Genomic DNA, 23,299 nt, shown 5'->3' on the forward strand with positions numbered 1-23,299 from the left:
CTGCACTTCCTATCAGCTCTCTTGTTAGAACTCAGTCCTGTCTCTTCAGGGTCCTCAGAAGATACCAAGCTTGTTATTATTTCTGGAGCTTAGGCTGTGATAGGCTTCTTTCCACCAGAATGCCCCCTTTTTTCTTCTCCATTTTTCATTCTTTGAGGCCTAGTCTTGTTCCTCCTTTTTCATTGGAAGGTGGGCAGGCAGGCAGGCAGAACGGGCTAGTCCAAGCATTTAAATAACGGATATGGCTTCTTTCTAACAGTCTTCAGGTCTGTCTTTCCTCCTTTGTAGCACCCAAGTGGGTATGTGCTCAGGAGATGTAAGATAATGCCAACAGTGCTAATTTTTTCAAAACTTCAGATCAGAGACCAAGAAAGATAACATCTGTATTGGAATTTTCTTCATGGGTAGAGGCAGGGGTAGGAGTACTCACTCAAAGGGATTTTTCCCTTTCTTGGGTTTGTTTTCCATTGAAATGGAGGACTGGGTTGCAGATTAGCAGGGTTAAAATTTTTTTAAGAAAGGAATTCCTGCTAAAAAATGTAGTAAACAATTAAAAATTAAACAGTACATTTCTGTCCACTTGCAACAAATTTTGGTCCTCTCTTTGGATTTAACTGTGTGAACGCTGCTGCATAAGGTATCTGAGAGATGAATGTAAACAATACTTTACAGGAGAAAAATAGGGGGTTACTCCTATGGTATCTTGTGTAAAATTATTATTTTGATTTCAAACTAGCTGTTCTGAAATGTTCCAAGATGATTAAAAGTAAAAATAATAGTAACACCTGTATCATATTTTATAGTCAAAAAAAAGTACTTTATAGGTCTCATCTCATTTTCACCTTACAACAAATCTAGGTTAGACCCTTATAATCCCTATTTTACAAATGAGATTTGGGATTCAAAAAGACTAGGTCACTTGCATAAAATGTGCAGGTGGTAGAGTTGGACTTAAAAACAAGATATTTTAGCTCTAAGAGATTTAGTAAACAGGTTTTCCTCACATGTAAATTATTTTGGAGGGTTCATAACATAAACCAATGGAGTTTGAAAGAAATGGCAAAAAAATGTAATGATTCTAAACTTCGGTAAAAATAACGAGAACAGAGAACCCAGAGTTCTGTAGGTTTTTCAGTCTGTTGGGCATCAAATTATATTTCCCAGTGAGTCATCTGCTTCTAAATTTGGGCTCATATTCATTTAAGAACCCTCTTAAACTGTGAAGTAAATGATACATGCGTTGGAATTAACAAACATACACGACACACATACACACGTATGTATCTGTGTGTGCAGGTGTGGTTTTGTTTTAAAATTTTATACCTTCTCCTTGGGCTAGACTTTGATGGAAAAAATCAGTCAAAGTAACATTTTTGTTCATGAGTTAATGCTTTCTCCAGTATCATACAAGATCCAAGGAACTCTATCTGAATAAAGGGTTTCATGTTTTCCCTTGATTCCCTGCTCTAGCTCTTCAGTGATTTCTTAACTTCTTTTCTCACCAGGCAGATGTGTAGCCAGAGTGACCAGCAAGAGAATGTGCATTGATTTTTACATGGGGAGGTTTCAGTTTTGTCAGAACACCCAAGAAGGGCCAGGGTCAGAGGATCAGGACTTTAAATTCAAGTCTGCAATACTTCTGCGTGAATAACTCCAGTCTTGCTAGTGGAGGAAGAGCTGCTTTGGGTTTGTGCAAGGGGAAAGGGACAGAGAGACAGGGGCAGAGCTGTGGACAATGCCCGTGATGTTATTCCTCTTTAATGGAGTGGACACCCCAGATCTGCATAAGGAACACATGGACGACAGTGACAGCAGCAACATCAGTACTGTAGTATACCGTTCACATATCATCAGGTTAAAATTTAGGATCAGGCAATCATGACTTTAGGGAATGATCCACAAATTCCTAACCTGGATTGCAATAGTGGTTTAGAACCTCTAGTTATATAAATAATCCATGGATTGTTTTTGTAGACGTTCATTGCCTTACTTACTTGCTTAGAATGACATTCATGTTCCTCTTTTCTGCCCAGCCACACAATTTTGTGAAATCTTCCAGATATTCCTACTTTTTAGATTGTCAGGTCACTACCAGAGAAAATCTAAATACAAGTTTCCTGGTGCATTCCTTCTACCAGATCATTTATAATAATATGTTCAGTGAAAGAGCCCACTGTTACACCGTACCTTTGGAGTGATTCTTAACTATTCCGAACTCGTTTGCTAAAAAAGTAGATTTTTATCCATAAGCAGAGTTTTCCACAAGCCTGTGATAACTCAAAAACCTTCAGCCAAACACACAGGTATTTATTTTCTTCAATGGACAAGGTATATGGAACCTTAGCAAAGACTTATTGGCAAACAGAAGTAAATCACACCTGTGGTTCTCTATTACACACTAATTTCTCTAAAGAAAAACTCAAGTAGAAGACACTGTTTTTGTTCATCTTACACTGAAGGGAGGGATCAGAGAGTAGGTTTCAAATTTTATCAAAATCAATCATTCAGCATTTTTTTCTACATGGAGAGTGTTTCAGAGGGAAACATGCTACCATCATGTCATCATGCAAAGAATGATGGGAAGTAGTCACACAAGAAAAGCCCTAGAAAAGTAAAAGAGGAAAAATTGAAAAAGGCAAAGAAAAAAGTACAATTCTGGGACATATATTTACTCCATCTCTCACATCCCACTAGAATGTAAGCCCTGTGAAGGTAAGGTTTTCTCTTATTCATTGCTGTACCCTCAGCCTCTGAAAAAGTTCCTGGCACATATTAGATGCATAAGAAATGCTTTTTAAATTAAAAGTGAATATATAACTTATATAGAAATGAGTCTTGTGAAAGAGATATTCTGATTTTGTATTACATAGTGCTTATAGGAGACATAAATTTTATTGTATATTACCAAATTAATATTTGGTGTCATCACTGGTATTGTCTCTTCAAGCCAATAATTAGTTCCTGGTCCCCATGTGACCTTTGTGCATTGAGGAGAGAATGGGACTCTAAAGGCAGGAGAATGGGATTTCTAGGAATTCAGCTAAGCTGAGAGTGTGAACTAGGAGGTGTAGAGGTAATCACACACACACACACACACACACACACATATACACACGCTCACATATACACACTGTAGATAGACTGTGGCTTGACCCTAAATCCTATTAGTTTATTACTGTATAAATCTCTCTTTTTGGCCTGGATTTTGATCATGAATTCCAACTTGTCAACCCATTAACTGCTAGAGCAAACCTTTGGTGTTTTCAGCCACTGTGCCTGCCTCTATTTGTCAAACCAATTAGTTCATTTGTACACTTTTCCTGTAGCTCTTAAGAAAGGTTACTTTTTAATTTGCATTTAGCAGTACAAATTAAATATGACAAAAGAGCCTTGATTAATGGATCTAGACTCCGAGATTGACTGCAAGGGCTTGGATCACAAGGTAGAGACTCATATACTCTTCATGCAACACATATTTGTGGAAATATTTCCGTTTGTCTAACCCTATACTAGGTACATAAAGCTCTGCCCTCTGGAAGGCTCATTGAGGAGCAAGATAGATAAAACACTATACTGATAAATGCAGTGTGAAGAAACCTCTAACAAAGGGACCTGCAAGGTACAGGGGAGCCCAAAGAAGATAGTGGCAGTCACACCTGGTGAGATGTAATCAGGAAAGGTCTGAAAGAGAGAATGTGCTTGAACTAAGTCTTGAAGGATGAATAGGTTTAATTCAGAGTCTGTGCGTGGCCAGTTGGAGGTAGAGGGAAAATTGTGCATGGTGTACCTGAGAAGAGTTTTCCTCATCATAGTATTAGGAGTAAGAATGTTGCTGAAGGATTAAATGAGGAACCTCGAAGTTCTGGGCAAACTCTAAATGCTTGCTACTCAAAGTATGGTCTGGTGACCAGCATGAGCTGAGAGCATGCCAGAAATGCAGAATCTCAGGCTCACCCTAGACCTCCTGAACCAGGACCTGCATTTTAATAAGATCCTCAGGGGATTTGCATGTGCATTAGAGTCTGAAAATGTTAAACCATTCTTTTTGGAAGATTTAATCCTCTTCTGGAGGAATTTGGGGGACACATCTTAAAAATGTGACTAATTCTTGAATGAGGCAGTGAACGTGTAACATATAGTAAGCCTGTGGCTTTTTTAACTTTGGGAACTCTATTATTCAGTTAGAAATTGACCACTATCTACTCTTCAACAGTTGTGACCATGCACAAAGTGCACCGGGCTGACTTTGAGTCTCACGGCTTTCCTTTGATGAGATGTATGACCTCAGGAAAACTCTTGAAACTCGCTGAGCATCAGTTACTTTTTCATTTCTTAGACACCTCCTATGTGCCAGGCACTCTGCCAGGGACTGCCACGTACATTATCCCATTTCCTTTTCTGTCATGTGGGAGACCATAACATCTACCATGTGGGATGTCTCGTTAGGACCAAAAGAGATAAAGTATGTCATAGTGCTTTGCAAGTAATAAAAGGAATAGATGATTATTTAAGTGTTTGCATGTAAAAATATATGCACGTAGATAAACTTACCTAAGTTCAAAGATAGTTGTTATAATTGAAATAGGTGAATCAAAACAGATACATTGTATGCTTGTTTAAAGAAAATGATGTCAAAATGAAATTCAGATAAGTAGTTAGCAACGCATACATTACAGAGAACATGTGAAAAAAGTATCTAAACACCTCAGGATTTTGCTCAGGGGGATGCTGGCTTTGTTACCCATTCAACCCCTATAATTCGCTCCATTTTCCTCTTTTACCAGGCATGCGCCAAGGCAATGATCATGGCACTCAGTACCGCTCGGCCATCTATCCGACCTCTGCCAAGCAGATGGAGGCAGCCCTGAGGTCCAAAGAGGACTACCAGAAGGTAGGGGCTCCTCTCCCTCCTGTGCCCTGCGCCGGGTCGGGCCACCGAGGCTCAGACCAGGTTGCTGCCATGAGAGGAATAGCCTGGTTTCTCTTTACCTGAAACTGTGCTCCATTTATATATTTTATGGAAATTTCTGTCCGCCTCTTGGAGTAGAGCCACCGTACTCAATAAATGTGCTAGCAGAGTCAGTCACTCTCTCTTGCCAGTAACAGTAAATTGAATTGTAGTAAAAATACTTCTCAGAAGAATATATATTGTCATTAAGTAAGTATTTTCAAAATTAACCCATATGGCATTTTAAAATTCTCCTCCAATAGATATTTAGTGCTTCTAAAAACATCTTGAGTTGCTTTAATTTTTAGAGCTTTGGGATATTTAAATGTTAATTATCATTATATTTTCTGATCTGGATTTGCATTTAACAAAAAAGAACTAGTAGCTACTGTAATACTGACCGATTAAAGAATTATGCTGGTATATAACAGCCCTCAGGAATGTGTGGGTTTTCTACCTGTCCCCTGTGGTAGCAGTGAGATGGTGATGAAGAGGAGGCAGGCCTCAAAGTGCACCTACTGACAGAAAAAGATGCAGGACATGCAGCTTGTGATCAGTTCAACTCCGAAAAACAGACAAGGCCCAGCAAGGATGCTGATAGGACCCCATTTTTTCCTCAGCCCTTCCTTTCTTCCTCTGTCTTTGCAAGGCTGAGATATCTACTTGGGTTATAACTGAACCTTCCTCCTTGTGATAGGTTGCCTCTAGGACAGCCCCCAGTGATTCTCACCCTAGTGTTATTCCCTCTCCCGGAGCACGTACTGGAGTTACTGACTCACTTCTAATGAATGATGGAAGTGATGGGATATCACTTCTGAGTGATATTGAAAGATTGTGGCTTCCATCTTGGGGACACTCGCTTCTCAGTCCCCTCATCACGCACACTGGTGTAGTCCAGCTGTCGTGTCATGAGGCAGCCCTGTATAAAAGTGCATGTGGCAAGAGATGAGGGTCTGCCAAGAGTCACATAAGTGAGTTTGGAAGCCCCTGAACCCCAGTCAAGCCTTCAGATGAGATGTGGCCCCACTGGACAGTTGCTCTGCAACCTCATGAGAGGCCCTGAGCCAAGGGCCCCCAGCTAAGCCAGGCCCAGACTGCCAGACCACAGAAACTGAGATAAGTAATGTTTGTCGTTTTAAGCTGCTACATTTTGGGATAATTTGAGTATATTTATATTGCCTTCCTAAAAAGCTTTCAACTATAAATTATCCTTCCTCATATCCCTTTTCATCACTGACTGTTCTGATAATGTTTGGGCCTTCTTGGGTATATGTTGCTATGGTTAGCAAGGAGCTGCTACCATCAAAGTGTCTCAACAAACAGGTCAGCTCTGATGCTTAGAAAGCCATACATCTTATTTAACTCAAGCAGCCCTATAAGGGTAAGGGAGACCCTATTATTAACCCCATTTTTCAGATGAGGAAACTGAGGCTTAGGATGGTTTAATAGTTTCCCCAAAGTCATAAGGCTAAATTGGTAGAATAACTGGAATCAGAGAGAAATAAGATGAGACGCAGGCAGAGGAGTTGGGCAGCTGCTGTGGGACTCCAGGAAAGAAGTAATTGGAGCTTTGTCTAGTCTGAATGGAAGGAAGGGATATTTAGGAAGTGGCATCAGTAGGACTTGGAACTTAACTGGCAGTGGAGAGTAAGAAAGGTTGATCTTCAGGTTTCTGGCTGATGGTGCTATGTATGAAGGTATGGAGAAGGAGAGGCACATTCAGCTTTGGAAGTGTAGAGTCTGAGGTACCCCTGAGACAGCCATCCAGGTTGTCATTCAGAGGAAGTTAGGGCCATTCCTACCTCATAGAAAGGGTTGTGACTGTTAACTTGATTAATGCCTGTAAAGCACAGGGCCTATCACATAATAGGTGCTCAATAAATATCAGCCTTTATTATTATTGGGAGTAATCAACATATATCTGGTAAATGAAGACCTCATTGCTGATATGTTCACTGAGGAAAAGGCAGCCCAGGGTCTGAGGAGCAGCAGCCTAAGAGATGGGAGGGGAGTGCTGGCACTGTAGAGGATCGGCCCCAAGGCACGCTTCAAAAGCAGTTCCATTTGGTCTGATATCACTGTGTTTACTTATAAAGGCAATGTCAATATTTAAATTAAAAGTTACACATGGTTAGTGCTATATAACAATTGGCTGCTGCAATAACTCATGCTTCCTCAGGTTATCAACAGTATTACTAAGAGAGTCTGGAAGGGTATTCAGCTCCCTCCAGAAAGTCTCAAAATGATATGACATTCTTGTGTTCACAGTGGAGATTTTACATTCAAAAGGCCAGTGCCTTCCACCTGATCACAGAGAAGCTTACCTATATCTCATTTTTCAGTTTCTACCCCAATATTGTTTCTAGCTTTGAGTGGAATCCACATTGACTTTAGATAAATGATATGCATATGTGAATAAAATTTAGGTATTAAATATTAGTTCACTGTTTTAATCCTTGCCACTATTATTTTCATTGATTTGTGGACGCTGATCTTATGTTCTGGACAGTTGCTCCAACCAAATGCTTGTGTGTGAGTACTTCTTGGAATCTGTGGTGCCGGGAAGTGGGAGTAAGGGGCAGCAGGCATGAACAAGAAAAGGAGGAAGAACCAGTACACATTGGCCACTGTTCCTGGTGACTGCAGGATCCTTGGGGGAGAACGGGAAGCATTTGTCTGTCAGAGCCCATGCCCACTGGTCACAGTTCCCTCTGCACTTCTGGGTTGCCACAACAGGGTTCACTGTGCTATGCAGCCCCCAGTGTTATCTTCTAACTTTCATTCTAGTAACAAACATGACCCAAAACTTCCCGTTGCAGCCAGACACATACATAACCCAGCGCTGTTAATTACACTCACAACAATATGCTGCCATCACCACCATCCACTTCCAAAACTTCACAATCAACCTAAATAGAAATGCTGTACCAATTAAGCATCAGCTCCCCATTCGCTACTCCAGTCTATCCCCTGAACAACCTGTCTTCTAGATTCTAACTCTGTGAGTTTCCTTACTATAATTAGTGCATTATCAGTGAGATCTATGATATTTTTCCTTTATGCCTGGTTTATTTCACTCAGCATAATGTCTTCGAGGTTCATCCATGTTGTCTCATGCATCAGGACTTCATTTGTCTTTATGGCTGAATAATGTTCCATCGTATGTTATATACTTTTACCTTAAAAAGTAATGTGGTTCCTAATAGATTCTACAAAGTAGGGGGAGATCCTCCAATCTCACCAATTGTTTTAAAGTTGACTGAAGGAGAGCAGGAAGCTGAAGAGGTGCTTCTGGGATTTTCTTTCCTGTGTTTTATATGTAGGGTAACCTTGAACCAAATACCTGAAACTACAGAGGTGTTCAAGTTAGGGAGAGTTATTTCTTAACACTCACAGATTGGGGTCTAGAACCTACTCTCATCAGAAACATTTAGGGTTTCTTTTTAAGAGTGGGGAAATCCTGCAGATCACTCATTTCATTCATTTTATGTATACATGTACTGTTTTCTAGAAAGGCTGGCACTTTCTGGCCCTGCCATTAAATTCTGGGAATTAATCTTATTTGAGTCTGGCTGGGACCCCTCTACACTACCTATAACCTTGACTTAGGCTACTAATTTAATAGTCTTCACTAGTTTGCCCCCCAGTGACCCCCTTGTAACCAGCTTCTTCAGCAACTTCCTTATACGTGAAGCTTAAAGTGACAGTATTGCTTACCACAGAGCAGCCATTTGAACATAAAATTAGCTGATTTTATCACAGGGACCAATTGTTGAGCTAATTAGATGTGCAGTACTGCTGATGAGCCAGAAAGGCAAAGCGATTTTCCATCTAAACTGTGGTTTTCTGCAAAGTTGGCTGGGCTGTGGAGACCAGGCCCGCCAACAATCCAGGGACGGGAAAAATGGCTGAAGAAGTTTGCTGATTTCTAATCAGATTAGCGGAGGCAGGAAACCCTTAAGGAGGAGGATCTGGGTAAAATGTAAACTTCACACTGGGTTCCCTGACCTTGAAAGTGCTGGATTCTGCTTGCACAATAACTATGACAGCCACTTAAAGCCTTTTGATGAGCTGAGGACTTTGCATAAAACCTGAGGGGTTTTTCTGCCTTTCGACAAAGATTTAATAATTTTTTCCTAACCTCATTTTTGTAATTTTTCCTCAAAGAGTTTCATAGTGGAATGATTTCCTTATGGTATAAATTGGAGGAGGTAATCTAATGTATTATTAATTGTTTTTGGATTATCAAATGTAGACAATTTACCTCCCAAGTGAGCCTGACATGACAAAAATTTTATAATATCCAAACTGAATCATGGCCTCTAGTAATGGTGGGGAGATGGTTCGTCTGGGATTTTTACATCTTGCAAATGCAACTCTTCCTCATTTAGGAATTAAATCTTTTGATCACTGATAGATGATGTTTCTTGGAATTTGACTGAGAATTAATAATACTAAGATTGTTCTCCTGGCCATTTGACCTAGCTCCTTTCCAACTCCTCAAGCTTCATGAAACAGTAAATACAACCTTTCCTCTGGGTACTCCTTTCATTAAAAGGAAAAAAGATTGCAGGGTTTCCTTTGCATACACTTCACAGCATATTAAATTCTGTAAGAATAAAATTTGAAGTGAACACTAAATTACCTGCTATGTTTTAAATAAAAAATATTCTTTTAAAATCTGCCCCAATTTATTTGTTCATACATCCTACCATCCATCCACCATGCATCCATCCATCCTTATCTCTAATATATAGCTATACTCTTAAGTATTTACCATAAACTTATTTTAAATTTTACTCATCAATCTACCACCTGTCATCTAGGTGCTTTTCTATACTCAACTCAGTGTCATTTTAAAGAAAAGTATCCAAAATGAAGGATAAAGAACTGTATGCAATGATTAGATTATCACTAGTATTTTTCTAGAATAAAGGTTCAACTTTGATTATTTGATTTTCTCTCCTAAGCACTTATATTGCAGCTAGATATTCAGTGACATCCCATGCTCTCCAGTTAGGTCCTGGCAAGCTGTTGTGTGTGTGTGTGTGTGTGTGTGTGTGTGTGTGTGTGTGTGTGTGAGAGAGAGAGAGAGAGAGAGAGAGAGAGAGAGAGAGAGAGAGAAGGGGGCTTTCCTTCCCAAATAACCTACTTTCTTGTGCTCCCAATGAAGTTTTGCTTCTTATTCTAGCATAGTTTAAATACCATGTCGATGCCAGTGACACACAAATATTTGGTCTGCTGGGCTCCAGATCCTGTATTTAACTGCCTTCTTGTTATTTCCACTTCCTTGTCAACATAATATTTCCTAAACCGAAGGCTTGATTCACACCACGCCCCATCCATGAACAAGGTGCACCGCTCCCTTCTCCCACCCCACCCACCTACAGTCCTTCCTGTCCGTCATCTTTTAACTTGTTTAATCCAATTGATCAGATTGAGCTAGATCCTCCCTCCAGAATGTATCGTAAATGTGCCTGCTTCTCCTTCATGTGATAGTTTAGGCCTGGACCACCTCCACCATCACTGTCACCCACTGAGAGCAGCCACAGTGATCTTCATTAATATAATTCAGATCACTTCCCTTTCCTGTGTCAACTCTCTCCTGGGTTCCCTATTGTCTTTAGAGTGAAACCCAAACTCTTTTTACATGGCCTTGTAAGGTTCCACACAATAATTTTGCTGTCTTTCCATAAGACACGTGGAACCTCTAATCAGAGTGCCTAATTATCATGGTCTACCTAAGATGTAATACATATTTCTTGCCCTGAGCTTAGCACTTTTGAATAAAACCCCAGTCCCATCTGGGGACTCATCATGGGAACCACAGCACTCATAGAAAATTTTACTACTGTACAGCGAACATCATAAAGGATGACTTTCTGTTTCTCTGTACTTCAAAGTTAACTCCTGTGTGAACCCACTGTTGCCACAGAGACAAATTCAAAGGTTTGCAGAACTGCTGCTTTGCTTGGTGTGTGTTGTATACCAGGAGGAATAAGTCCTATATTAACCATAGTGTTCTTGCCCCCAAAGCCTGTGGTAACGAGATCTCTTGACATAAGAAATTGCTAAATGTTATGATCACAAACAACCTTTGATAAGAGTAAGTCATTGGTTGGTACCTGAAACTGTCTTCCTCTTGCCAATTTGTCAATTCTCTGGCTTTGCCTATGGTTACTGTGACAAATTACTACAAACTTGGTGGTTTAAAACTACAGAAATTTATTCTTTCCAAGTACCTCCAGGCCAAAAGTCCAAAATCGGTTTCTCTAGGCCAAAATCAAGGCTTGGGCTGGGTCGCACTCTCTCTGGAGTCTCCAGGGGAGAATCTTCCTTGCCTCTTGCAGCATCTGGTGCCTGCTGGCATCCCTTGGCTCGTGGTGGCACCACGCCTATCTTCCTTGAAGGCCATGTTGCCATCCCCTCTTCTCTGTGTGTAATCCTTCTCTGCCTCCTTCTTCAGAGGACACTTGTGATTGCAGTTTGGGCCACCTGGAAAACCCACGATAGTCTCCCAGCTCAAGATCCTTAATCCCATCTGCAAAATCTTTGCCATATAAGACAATGCTCACAGGCCCCAGGGATTGGGGGGATCTCTTTCGGGGGGGCACTATTCAGTCTACCCCAATCCCCATGGCCTGGTTTCCAGTCTGCCGCTGTCGCATGCCCACCCTAAGATAGAAAACTGAAACTGGGGGCTCTTCTTCTCTGAGCTGCTCATGAAAGGCAGCCACGTCCACTGAGTGTCTCTCAGGGCTGCACAAAGTACAGCTTCACGTCCCCCACAGAAGATGTGGACTTGATTTTCTATCTTTTGGGGTCTCTGCCCCCCACCCCAAAATAACTCAGCTCTACCCCCAGCTCTGCTTACTAAAATGAAGCAGCATACCAAAAATAGCAAGAGAGAGAGCAAACACCTAAGAGCTAGAAGGTTGTTTTGAAGGGGTAGAGGGAGGGAGGAAAAAATCATGTCAAAATAACTTTGGGGTGGTTGGCGGGATCTATAGTCCTACCTGCCTTAGGAGGAGACTAAAGCTCAGAGAGGTTAATTCACCTTCCCAAGATGACCGAGATAGTAAATTCAGCGAGTTGAAGTCCTTTGACTCCGATTTCCCTGTGCTTTCACACATGCTGTGTGGAAGTACTTGGTAATCTGGCAAGAGTTTTATGAATATCAGGGTTTAATGGGGGTGACTCCAGAGACAAAGCTGTCTACAATGCCTGCCTTTTTCCAGAGGCCTTCAAATTTCACAAAATCAATGTTAATATATAGGATATAGGAATCCTCATTGAGAGGGGTATTTCTGTTTCTTTGTTCATGGGGAAGTACATAGGTTACATACATACTAGAGTCATCCCTTCTTGGTATATTGTATCGTGTATGCCATGATATTGAAAAACCAGTAACAGCTCCAAAAGACTTCTGCTTTCACCGACACTGAAAATAATTTATTTGCACTGGATGATCCTGAATAGACACAGGTAAATGTCAGTTGCTATTTTAGGGCTTGGGGATTAGCCAGCTCTTCTTTGTTGTCTTTTTTTTTTTTTTTTTAATTTTGCATTATTGTTTAAAGGAAGAAATTATAGCTTTAAAATGTCCATGGAAAGCCCCTGAATAATTCATTCACTTACTGTAGTCAAAGAGAAAATCCCTCCTTTGTATGCTCAGCAGTAGAGATAAAATTCTTCTTATACCCTCCTGTAGCTTTGTGGTCATAATTAAGTTTATTATTATTATGAATTCTAAATAAGAATTTGGAAAACAAATGTTTTAAAATGCCCATTTCTGGAAGGCAGGCATCTATATTGCTATATATGCAGCCATATAGATAGCTAGATCTTTAGCCTTAATGGTTTAGTTGCATCTGGGTGATTATTTTCATTTCCACTTATTACTGTGTGTTAGACTCCCTGAGTATGAGTACAGATTGCCCTTTCTTGCACTGTATTTAGAAATCTCTGCATTACCCCTGGGCATTTGTTCATTAATAGGGGGTGGGGAGAGGAAAAGCTCGTAATAATGGGCTTTACATATTATTAAACTGTGCATCCACATTTTGGCCCCGATGAAAATCTGGTTTGCATGACTGCCCTCTGGTGGCTGTAGGCCTTTGCTGCAGCGGCAGTGGGGCGCGTCCCTGGGGTGAAGTTCTGCCTGCAGCAGTGGCTTCCAGAGGCCATGCGTGGGGCATTAATGAGCAGTCAGTCTTTTATTCGCCTTCACTGCTTTTCATTCAAGTGCATTGCAAGCACCCCAGCATTCTACTTACTGGCCAGAATAATGATAGAAGTAAGTATTCCTTTAAGGACCAAGGAGACATTTTCATTTTAGTGGAGGTTTATACACACAATAACCCTGAGGAAGGTAAGTTGTGACGCTTGAGTAAATTTATCTTCTCCTTGGGCCATCATCCAATTCATCTCTCAAGGCCAGCATGGGAAAGTGCAGTGCGTCCCAAAGTGTGACACATGTACCTCTTGTGGTACACATAATGATTTTAGGGTGTGTCTCGATGAACCTTTTAAATTGTAGTAGTTATGTGTTTGTTTTAATATGCATTAGAAGTGATCTAGTGAGTGTTTGAAGCCCCTGATTTCATGAACATTATTGCTTAGGAGAAGACCTACCCACACAGCTGCATTCTTTTCAGCGATGCATCACTTGGGTTAGTCTGCACAGCAGAAACTACCATGGAAGTGCAGGGACGGCTGAGGTTTGGGCAGGAGTAGCTCTGCTTGTTGTACGACTTCAGATAGTTACTAAGCCTCTCTAAAGCTCAGTTTAGAGATAATAACAGGATAATAATAAAATAGGATAACAGCTACTCAGTAGGGTGTTATACAGATTATATGATATAGTGGATGTGAAGTCTCCATCACAGAAGGGGGCTTGGTCAGTGCTGGAGTCTTCCTTTCCATCTCCCCACAGCCCAGGACATTTCTCAGAGCCCTGCTTCCTCCATGTGCTCAAAGTGTTTTCCTTACAACACTTATTTCACCGACCCTTTATGAGAGTTTCTGAGTTTCTTCTGCCTCTTGATTCTAAGTGATCCCTTCTCTTGCTTTGTATCTTTTGCAGCACTCCATGTGGTACTTTGCACAAAGCAGTCACTCTGAATGTTTGTTGGATGAATTAAACACCATGCAGAATAATTCTAAGCATCGTTTTCCCGTGCTCTGACACATGCAGTGCATTTCATCTATTGGATTAGGACAGGACCTCTACATTTTTTCTCTTGTCTACGATAAGTGTGGTCTTATAACAGGAAGAGGACCGGGTTCCTGTCCATCAGCTGCAAGCAGAGAGGAGGGGAAAAAAGGCCCACGGTGTCAGGGATCCTGTGCCAAGTGCCCCCTGCCACTAATATCACCTCCCTTTTACCAACTAATATATGTGTTTATCATAGATAGATATTGTGATTGTTAATTTAATTGGACAATAAATGGAAGACAGTGGAAAAATTTAAATACAGTTTTTCAGCTAGTATAGAATCTATTTTGGAGACAACCAAAGAGCCTCTGTTGTTAAAGCAAGTCAATTTATAACACTTGCCCTGATTTAGTCTAGAAAACACGGCCTTAGGAATGGTGTGAACAGAGGAGCTACAAAGAGGGGAAAAGGCTAGTGGAGCCCTTTCATTTCAGTGGCAAAGGGAGTGAAGCAGGATTTGCTGTTTGCCTACAGAGGCAGTGCGTTTGCTTTTAAAATTCCCGTTTTTGTTTCAGCTCCCCGTGCTTCTAAGTTTCTCCTATTCACCGACACAGAGCTTCCCAGCCCGTTTCTAAATGGCCACCAAATGCCGGCTTGCATTTCTGTAATGGAGGCGATGTTCATTTAAGGTTTAGAGGAGATCGTCGCTTTCATGTTTGCCATGAAAGCCAGAGAGCCTCAAGCACCTCAGTAGCGGAGATGAAAGGACAGTTGTGTTTGTGCATGTGTGTTTAGAACTTAAAGGACAGGGAAAAGAAAGAAAATAGATGTTACCGCTTTGCACTTACTTCAAAATATGACTTACTCCCTCTTGTGGGACCATTTAACTCCAAATGTGTCCCGTCCCTCCCCCCCACCCCACCCCCGCCACACACTCCCCACCCCCACCACATTCATCTTGGCTCCTGTCACATCTGTTCTGGGCACTGCGGAGCAGTCTTCTCGTTGCCATGGCAGCCAGCGGAGGGAGCCCGCCCATTGGCTGCAAGCAGAGGGGAGGGAAAAAAGGCCCGCAGTGTCAGGGGTCACGCGCCTAGCGCCCGCCTGCCACTGCTTTCAGGCATCTGCTGGCTTGGCCACATTAATGGAGCCTGCTGGGGCCAGCAGAGGCCCCCGGGGGCCGCCCGCCACAGCTGTGTACGCTGCCGGGTAGAATGGAGCCCCCCCCCCCAAGGTCAATGTCATCAGCTTCTCCCTCAAGTGTGAAGTGTGTGAAGGACAAAAGCAGAGCATGTAAAGAAAAGTGGGCGCCTTTCCCTTCACCTTGAACTCCCCCGAGCTCTATTTTCTTTTGCAGTGTTTGGATTTGAAATTCGGTAGAATGACCCGGGCGGCCTCATAGTGAAAGGGCCTATGTCCGAGTTAAGCTGTCTGAATAAAAGGCCCGATTCGGATTCCGTTTATCTTGACCATTGCCTTGTCACTTAAAAATGAGAGCGGACACCATTCCATTTCCAAGGCTGCACCGGGACCTGATTGTTTCTAAAATCATTTTCCTCTTACTGGAGGCACTTCTGAATTTACGGGATTAGAACCACTGTGCTGGCCTCGTGGTTGTCATTTACATGGGTCCTTTTCCCATGGCCGAGGATCTTGCGGCTGGCCTGGCCGATCAGATAAGCGTGGAGAAGTTCTGTCTCGGAAGGCTCCGGGTCGGGGCTGCAGCCGCCTCTCTCAGACTCGCTTCTGGCGGGCTTGAGGGGTCCGCTGCTGAGAGGTGGGAGAGCCTGGACGTCAGTCCCCGCCAGGGCCTCCAGCCCAGCGGGCCGGGGCACCAGTCGGGAGTGCTGGAGGCTGGTGGCCTCGCCCCTGTGCCTCGCTGATGGCAGCCCTTAGCACAGCCTTCTCACAGTGAGCGGGTGAGGTGGTCACTCTAATCTCTGCTTTACGGGAAACTGAAGCTGATAGGCCCCAAGGTCACACAACTTGTAAATGGTGAGTCCAGGATACAAATTGTGGGGTTTTTTGTTTTTGTGTTTTTGTGTTTTTGTTTTTTTCTTGCAAACTCTGTGCTTGCTTTTCCATCCTGTCACATGGTCACAGAGTCCTCCTGGACATTTTATACCTTTACAGATTTTTGAATGGGGAAGGCTTATGAAGAAGATAATTTCTCCTGTTTCTCTGTATATTTTTCTGTGCCTGTTTTACGTTTTATAAGACTGTCTCATTACTGCTTAATTTGTCAAGGTCAGAGGTCAATGGTTTGAGGAATTTTTGCTGTTGCTTCCAGTGGCTGCTTTGGTTATGGATAGTTTGACAGAAAGCACCATTACAATGTACTTTCACTGAGCACAACGGTTCATGGCTAAGAACAAGGAGTGGATTTGTGCCAGAGCCAATGAGACAAAATACAAATTATTGTATCCTCTGTTTTCCTCTCTCATGCTTATTTACTTGGTCACTGAATTTGGGGAAGATTTGGGAATTATCAAAATAGAAATTTACCCCAAAATTATGGAGGAGAAGATCTATATTATTAATATCTGCATCTCTGCCACCCCTAGGCCTGACTCGAGAAGTTTGAGGATTTATTCCTAAATCTTTGAAAGGACTAAGCAACAGAAAAAAAGTGTTATGGAATGTACTTGTCTTTTTGTATGATTATATGAGATCCCTGGCTTCTGCAGCTTGGCTAAACTAAGAGCAAACAGTTGTCAGTGATTCACTTACCAATCCTTAACATTCAGATGCTGATCAGAGCCAGCAAGCTTAATAAACATTGGATCAGTTTGGAGATAAGGTAGTGAGCCCCCAAAAGCTTACTCTCGAATCCAATCTCTGAATGTAGCAAGAGGTTATTGAACTTAATGTTAAATGGACTGAGTTTCTTCCTTTCCTCCCACTTAGACTATATGCAGCATCCACTCAGGGGAATTTAATAAAAATTAAGAGCCTTTGCATGCCTAGAGATAAAGAACTTAGTAAGGTCTAAAGCATATACTTCAGTGGCAACAAGAATGCTAGAAAATTTCACATTGCAAGTCAAATGATGCTTTTATTAAAACCTGAATGGTGAAGTTACCATAAGTATTCTTGTGTCCCAAAAGAGAGGAGCAAGTCTATAGAGTGGAAGATATAAGGGAATAGAGTTTGACTTAAGAAACCTACAAGCAACTCTTCATCCTGTCATGGTTTCCATTTATTCCCAGTGTTCATTGCTAATTCTCCAAATGTTGTCCTTGATCAGATTTGTGAGCCATGAGAAAATATAGTGAGAAACAGATTTTAACAATGAGTTTTCTAGAGAAAAAATTAAAAGGGTAAAACAGAAGTTCCTGATGGCTGTCTAAACACCTGGAAAAGAAATCAGTCAAACTTCTCTGAATTGGTAAAAAATGTCCAGTCTGTTAATAGTGATTTACTAGAGACATAGAGGAATAAGACCTTTAGCATTAATTACTCTTAGGGCCTACTCTCCATGTTAAAAATGGCAAGGCATTTTTTCTTTCTTTCCATTTCCCCCTTTTTCTTATCTGTAAGTATAGTTTCATCCATCTGGAAAATGCCCCCACAGTCATTTAGCTCAACATTTTTCAGCCACAATGATGACTTAGTTGTTACATAAAATGACCTTAATTTCCTCACTAGTTCTCGGATTCTATAAGAAAATAAGACAATATGGATTGGGGTTAAAGTTTGGTATTTTCTCCACAAAGATTTATTGGGTGCCTACTGTATACCAGGAGGCTTAAATGACAACATTTATTTTTAATCTAGACTACAAACTCTTTACACTTTGTCTTCCTTGCATGTTTATTAAAACATCAAGGTCCTTAAAGGGCAATAAATATGCAGACTCCTTGGATTGTAGGTCCAATATTCTTTTTTATTTAGACACCTCCTTTCCTAAAGGAAAGCACCAGACCCTGTGCCACAAGGGCTGTTTTCTAAATGTAGAAGCAAATTTATAAATACTTTATTACAAAATAGCGAGATTTAATAGGAAAGAAAATAATTATGCAAGAAAAAAGGAACCTGGTTTGGGGGATATCATTGTTTGTTCTAAATATATTTGGATGAACTAAATACTTAGTATTTTTGCGTATCTTTGCACACATGGTGCTGTGTGGCTTCAGGCATCTGCAGAGTTTAACGCCCACATACTTGTGATAGGAAATTATTCAAGCATTGGTAGTATGCAGCAAGGCACCCTTCTTTCTGCTAAGTCAGTCTGTAAAGTAGTCCTAACAAATGCCCACATTCTTTGTGATGATGTCTTTGTGCTTCTGGTCAAAGACTGATAAGACTTGAAAGTAGAGAGGTAAATTAAGGGGCCCAAGAAATCAGGGGTTAGGGTATTGATAAAAGATAAGAGAAATGAACCAAAGGGATAATCAAAGAGCAGAAGAGGAAAAAGTATCCCTAGAGAAAAAGGGCAGATAGGACGTGTGAGGGACCTGGCCAGACAAAGAAAGAAAAAGCGAGCCATTGAATGCACACTGTATGTGTAAAAGGAGCCTAAAAAAGTAGGCCCAGAGAAAGAAACACTAGCAGAAAGGGAAAGGTGGTCAAGAATGACTGTGTTCGGGTAAGAAGAAAAATTAAATGTTTTAGAATTGACAGAACACTGGAAAAAAGTCACACAGATTAAAAAAAAAATCTGAGGAACACTGCCCTTGTACTGAAACGCTTCTGACAGCTTTTGATGGGATTTTTGTGGTGCCTGGTGACTCATGCAACTTTTTAAAAAAAATAGTTTTCTAATCTGCAACACAGAGCTGGTAATAATCCTTGCCCTACTGGCTGGCATTGTGAGATGCTGGGAGGAGGTGGGAGGGGGAGAGTGGGAGGGGAGGGGGAAAGAGAGGGAGGGGAGAAGGGGGTAGAGGGAAGGGTGGGGGGAGGGGAAGGGAGGGAGGGAGGGAAGGATCCTACACGTGAAGAACATTATAATCTAGAGAATGCCCTACAAATGAAAGGCTTGAGAAGAAATGGGGTTGTGTGGAGCAAATGATGGGCAAGTTCACAGTCCTTGCCAAGCTATGTTTTCTAAATGATAGAAGATCTGACGTTTTATTTTTTTTTAATTCTCTGGGTTAATTACCTTGTTCTCATGAAGTGAAATTACTTGATGACAGAGCTGAAACGAGGGTGATTTAATCGTGGAAATTTAGTTTATCCTCTGCCTCACCTGCTTCTCCCAGTCCCTTAACTTCAGACTGAAAACCACAACTCATGACCCATCACAAAGAGACCATGTTTCGGCTGATGTAAAATTCTTGCATTACTGTCCCTTTCTCTGAGTGTGGAAACAGGCCCTGTTTTATACCTTTCTTGGCTAAATAAGTTTTCTTCAAAAGACAAAATCACCCCTAAAATTAGAGTGGAGTTTGTATCATGAATTGCCCTAATTTATGATTCATGTCCTGTACTGACCCATTTTCAAACCGAATCTAATCAGAAGTTCAGAAGTCAACCTAGACAACACAAGTAAGAGGAGTTCAGTGCCTACCCTGTTCCTTGCTGTCAGGTTATTTATTTTCTACCCTGTAAGGCAGTGGGGTTTTCATTCCAGGTTGTCTTATGATTTCAGAAAGGAAACATAGGGGCTTTCCTCTCGCCTGCCCTCTTGTGGCGTTCTCAGGTTCTGCCGCCACCCAGGCCTTAGCGCTCTCCCTCTCCTTCTATTTCATGTCCGGAAGGCAGCAGTGCTGGCTGGCCTGGTACTGCCAACACTGCCATTACCTGTCCTGTGTGGTGTGAGAATACATGGTGGCAAGTAATGCTGCCACAGACTGGGAAAGAGATGGCAAAAGGGAAATGTGGCCACTGGAGACCGAGGATCCACAGCTGCTCATTCCCAACAGAACTCTGCCATTATCAATTCTCCGAGCACACCCCAAAGTGCCCATCCTTTTCCAGATCAATGCCACCAGGCCTTTGAACTAGATTTTCAGACTAAAAAGGATTTATATCCCAGTTCCAATTACTGTGAAAAACTTGTGAGCCATCAAAATGGAAATTATTATACCTGCTTTACAGAGTTGTAAGGATTACATAAGATCACATTTCATTTTAATTAAAAAAATATTTATCAATTGCACGCCTACTGGGGTAGGGTTATTGCAGAAACTGTTATGCAGGATCAAAGTCCACAGTGTGTGCATGACTGCCTAGAGCTTGGAAGAGCTCATCAGCCATTCTACATGAGCCTCTCTTGTCACTTGCTCTCTATTCACTACTTATCTTTCTGTAAAGAGCAGTTCTCTTGCAGTGATAAAAATACGACTTCTGTAGGAAAAACATAGCCCTAAAAAGAAAGCCAACCAGTAGAGCAGGTGTGGAAAAAGCCCCGAAAGTGAAATGACTTATCCAACCAGTTATATGGCTAATTAGAGGCTAAGCTAGAGGTAGATTATTTGTAGGGTTCTGCAGATTCCAGGTCCCCACCCAGATCTACTGAATTAGGATCCTCAGGGAAGGGGCCAAGGAATGGAAAATTTTTAAAACTCCCCAAATGACTGCTATGCACCACTAGGTTTGTGGACTCTCAATGTAGTGGACAAGTACTTAATCTTTGGTGTCTGACAGACAAAATTAATGGTTTGAACCTGGATAACTAACTTAACCTCTGAGCTTCAGTTTCCTACTCTCTAAAAGGAATCTAATAATATATACCTCAGAGGATAATTTTGTAAAATAAATGAGATATCATGTACCAATTCCCAAATTTGCAAGAGGGCTTGATAAATCTTTCCTCCACTTCGGTGCTCTTTCCATTCCATCACATTATATCAAGATTCAGTTTATATTGAAATCTTCAGTTTTATCAGCGATTGGCAGAAGCAAATGACTTACTTGGGGGTTTGGCATTGAACACTTAACCACTGGAGGAAATCATGGGTCAGGAACGTTGCTAGCTAAAATATATTTATACCTCATCTTTATGCCAGGGCGATAATTTTTCTGTTAGTTGAAAAGTTAACAATTGTTTCCTGGCTACATAGTTTTCTACTCCTCCTAACATAAGCTATGCCTTCTGCATGGTGGGCTGTAACTAGTGGTTGAGGATTTTATGGAAGAGTTTTAATCCACAAGGTCCTCATCAGACAGCCGTCTCCTACTCTCATCCTCTTGGGCTAGCTTTGCCCTGCTGTCAGCTGGATCTGCTAAATTCAAGGAATTAATAATGGCTTGGTATTAATCAGCTGTGCAAAAGCAAAATGAAAGCACCAGTCTTTTTGTTGTTAAATTCTTTTCTTCAGTGTTGAGATTTTAGGCTGTTTTGTTTCCGTTGGTCTTATAGGCATGGCCTGGAGTAGTGGTTCTCAGACTTTTGGGCCTCAGGATCTCTTTATACTCTTAAAAATTATAGAGGATTTTTGTTTTTGAGGATTATGTCTGTTGACATTTACCATGCTAGGAATTAAAGCTGAGAAATTTTTAAAGCACACATTCATTAGCCCTCAGAGGGGTGATGTCATCATACTTCATTTAGCCTCTAGAAAACTCCATCTATACTCAAGAGAGAATGCAAGGGAAAAAAGGAATTTTAATTCAATATTGTTACGAAAGTAGTTTTGATCTTGTGGATCCCTGGAAAAGACCCTGGGGCCTCCAGAGGTCCCTGAGCCACTGAGAACTGTTGATCTCCAGTACATAGATTAGGTCCTTCCATCTTGATCTGTCCCACAAAGAAGCACAGAAATCAAAACCACCGATCCTTGAAGCATTGCCAATGAGAGCTGGAAAAGGATCTTAGAGAAGATCTCAGAGCCCAGTCCAGTTCTCTGGATTTATAGATGAGGAAACTGAACCCCAAAAAGGTGAGGCAATATTTCCAAGCCTGGTTGCCAAAAACTGAGTTTATAACCTAGAGCTTCTGACCACTGGCCTTGCTCCTACATCTCAGTTTTGTGGCTTAGGGCACAGTCTCAGGCAAAAGACAGCTTTGTTCCAATCCCAGCACTGCCACTGTGTGACTTCGGGCAAGTTTCTTAAGTTCTGTGGCCTCAACTTATTCATCTATAAAATGTGGATAATAAAAATATCTGCCTCATAGGCTTGCTGGGGAGACTAAATGAGATAATATGTGGAAAATGACTGGCATTTTGCTTAAGCATTCCATAAATATTGGCCATTATTGCATTCTGATAGGCTCCCCAGGCTTGCTAATCATTTTTATATTCCTCTTTTAAGGTGTACATTTGTAATATTATAGCAGTCACTACTGGAAATTACTACCAGCTTTCCCCCTTCTTGTGGTCTCACTTGTGCCTCTTTCCAACAATCTTTAGGCTAGCTCAGCAACAGAGGAGAGCCAGGGGAGTTCAGGCTTCCTGGTGAATGCCTTTATCTAGCTGCCTTCCCAACAGGCTGAAGGCAGAGCTAAAATTGGATATAATTAGTTTATATGTCAGACCCAACAATCCATGGTGTATGTCACGCAGGCGTGATCAATGTTTTCAAGGTGGTATGAAACCTCATAATGAGCCAACGAATAGTATTATTACAGTTGAATAAACTGAAGCATGATTTACGATGATTAAAATTTGTTTCTGGCATATGTTTTTCTTTTTCTTTTTGTTTTCCCTCCCAAAGTGGAATGTGTGCTCCTTTAGCCGCATCCATTTGCAAATCGCATTCCCAAACCACTTTTTAATTGTCTACTAATCAGTTCATGAGAGAGCTTAGTGACGGTAGTTGACCCAGCTTTCCTTATTTGAAAAATGTAAATGTAACACTTTGTTCCTTGGGGGTACCTGGTAGCCCTCACGCACACAACAGATTTCTGCTGCAACTTATTTATATTGTTAAAATTGTATATGTGAAATTGGAGATTTCACTAAAAAACAAACAACCAAAGAGGTTTTAAAATAAAGTCTTAGAAATAACTATAGTTTTATATATCCAGCCAAATGATACAATCTACAATCCACAGCCCTGCCATCTCAGATCCAGTGTAGACATACCAATAATGAATGAATAAATTGATCCATCCTCAGTCTTGCTGTGGTGTCTCTGGGAGATATTTCTTGTGGTTCTGCTGGTGCCCTGAAATTCGCTTTGAACATAGACTATCTATAGTCCCAAATAGCAGCACCACACCTAGAACTGACGTAATCATTATCTGTAAGCCGCTATATTGGAGCTTGTCCCTCCTGCTAAGGAGGTGGGATGAATTACCCCAACGT

General features: G+C 41.4%; 1 protein-coding gene across 2 annotated transcripts in view; it reads left to right on the forward strand.

The window, feature by feature from the left end:
• The window catches only part of MSRA (methionine sulfoxide reductase A), a 464,462-nt gene that overhangs the window by 362,323 nt on the left and 78,840 nt on the right, over positions 1-23,299 (forward strand). For both annotated transcript variants that reach the window (XM_037812806.1, XM_037812808.1), the window contains exon 5: positions 4,785-4,891. In XM_037812806.1, the coding sequence (XP_037668734.1) occupies positions 4,785-4,891 (107 nt within the window). The remainder of the gene's footprint in view (positions 1-4,784; positions 4,892-23,299) is intronic.

Source organism: Choloepus didactylus, chromosome 20, assembly GCF_015220235.1.
Source record: "Choloepus didactylus isolate mChoDid1 chromosome 20, mChoDid1.pri, whole genome shotgun sequence".
In the NCBI taxonomy this organism is placed as follows: Eukaryota; Metazoa; Chordata; class Mammalia; order Pilosa; family Megalonychidae; genus Choloepus; species Choloepus didactylus.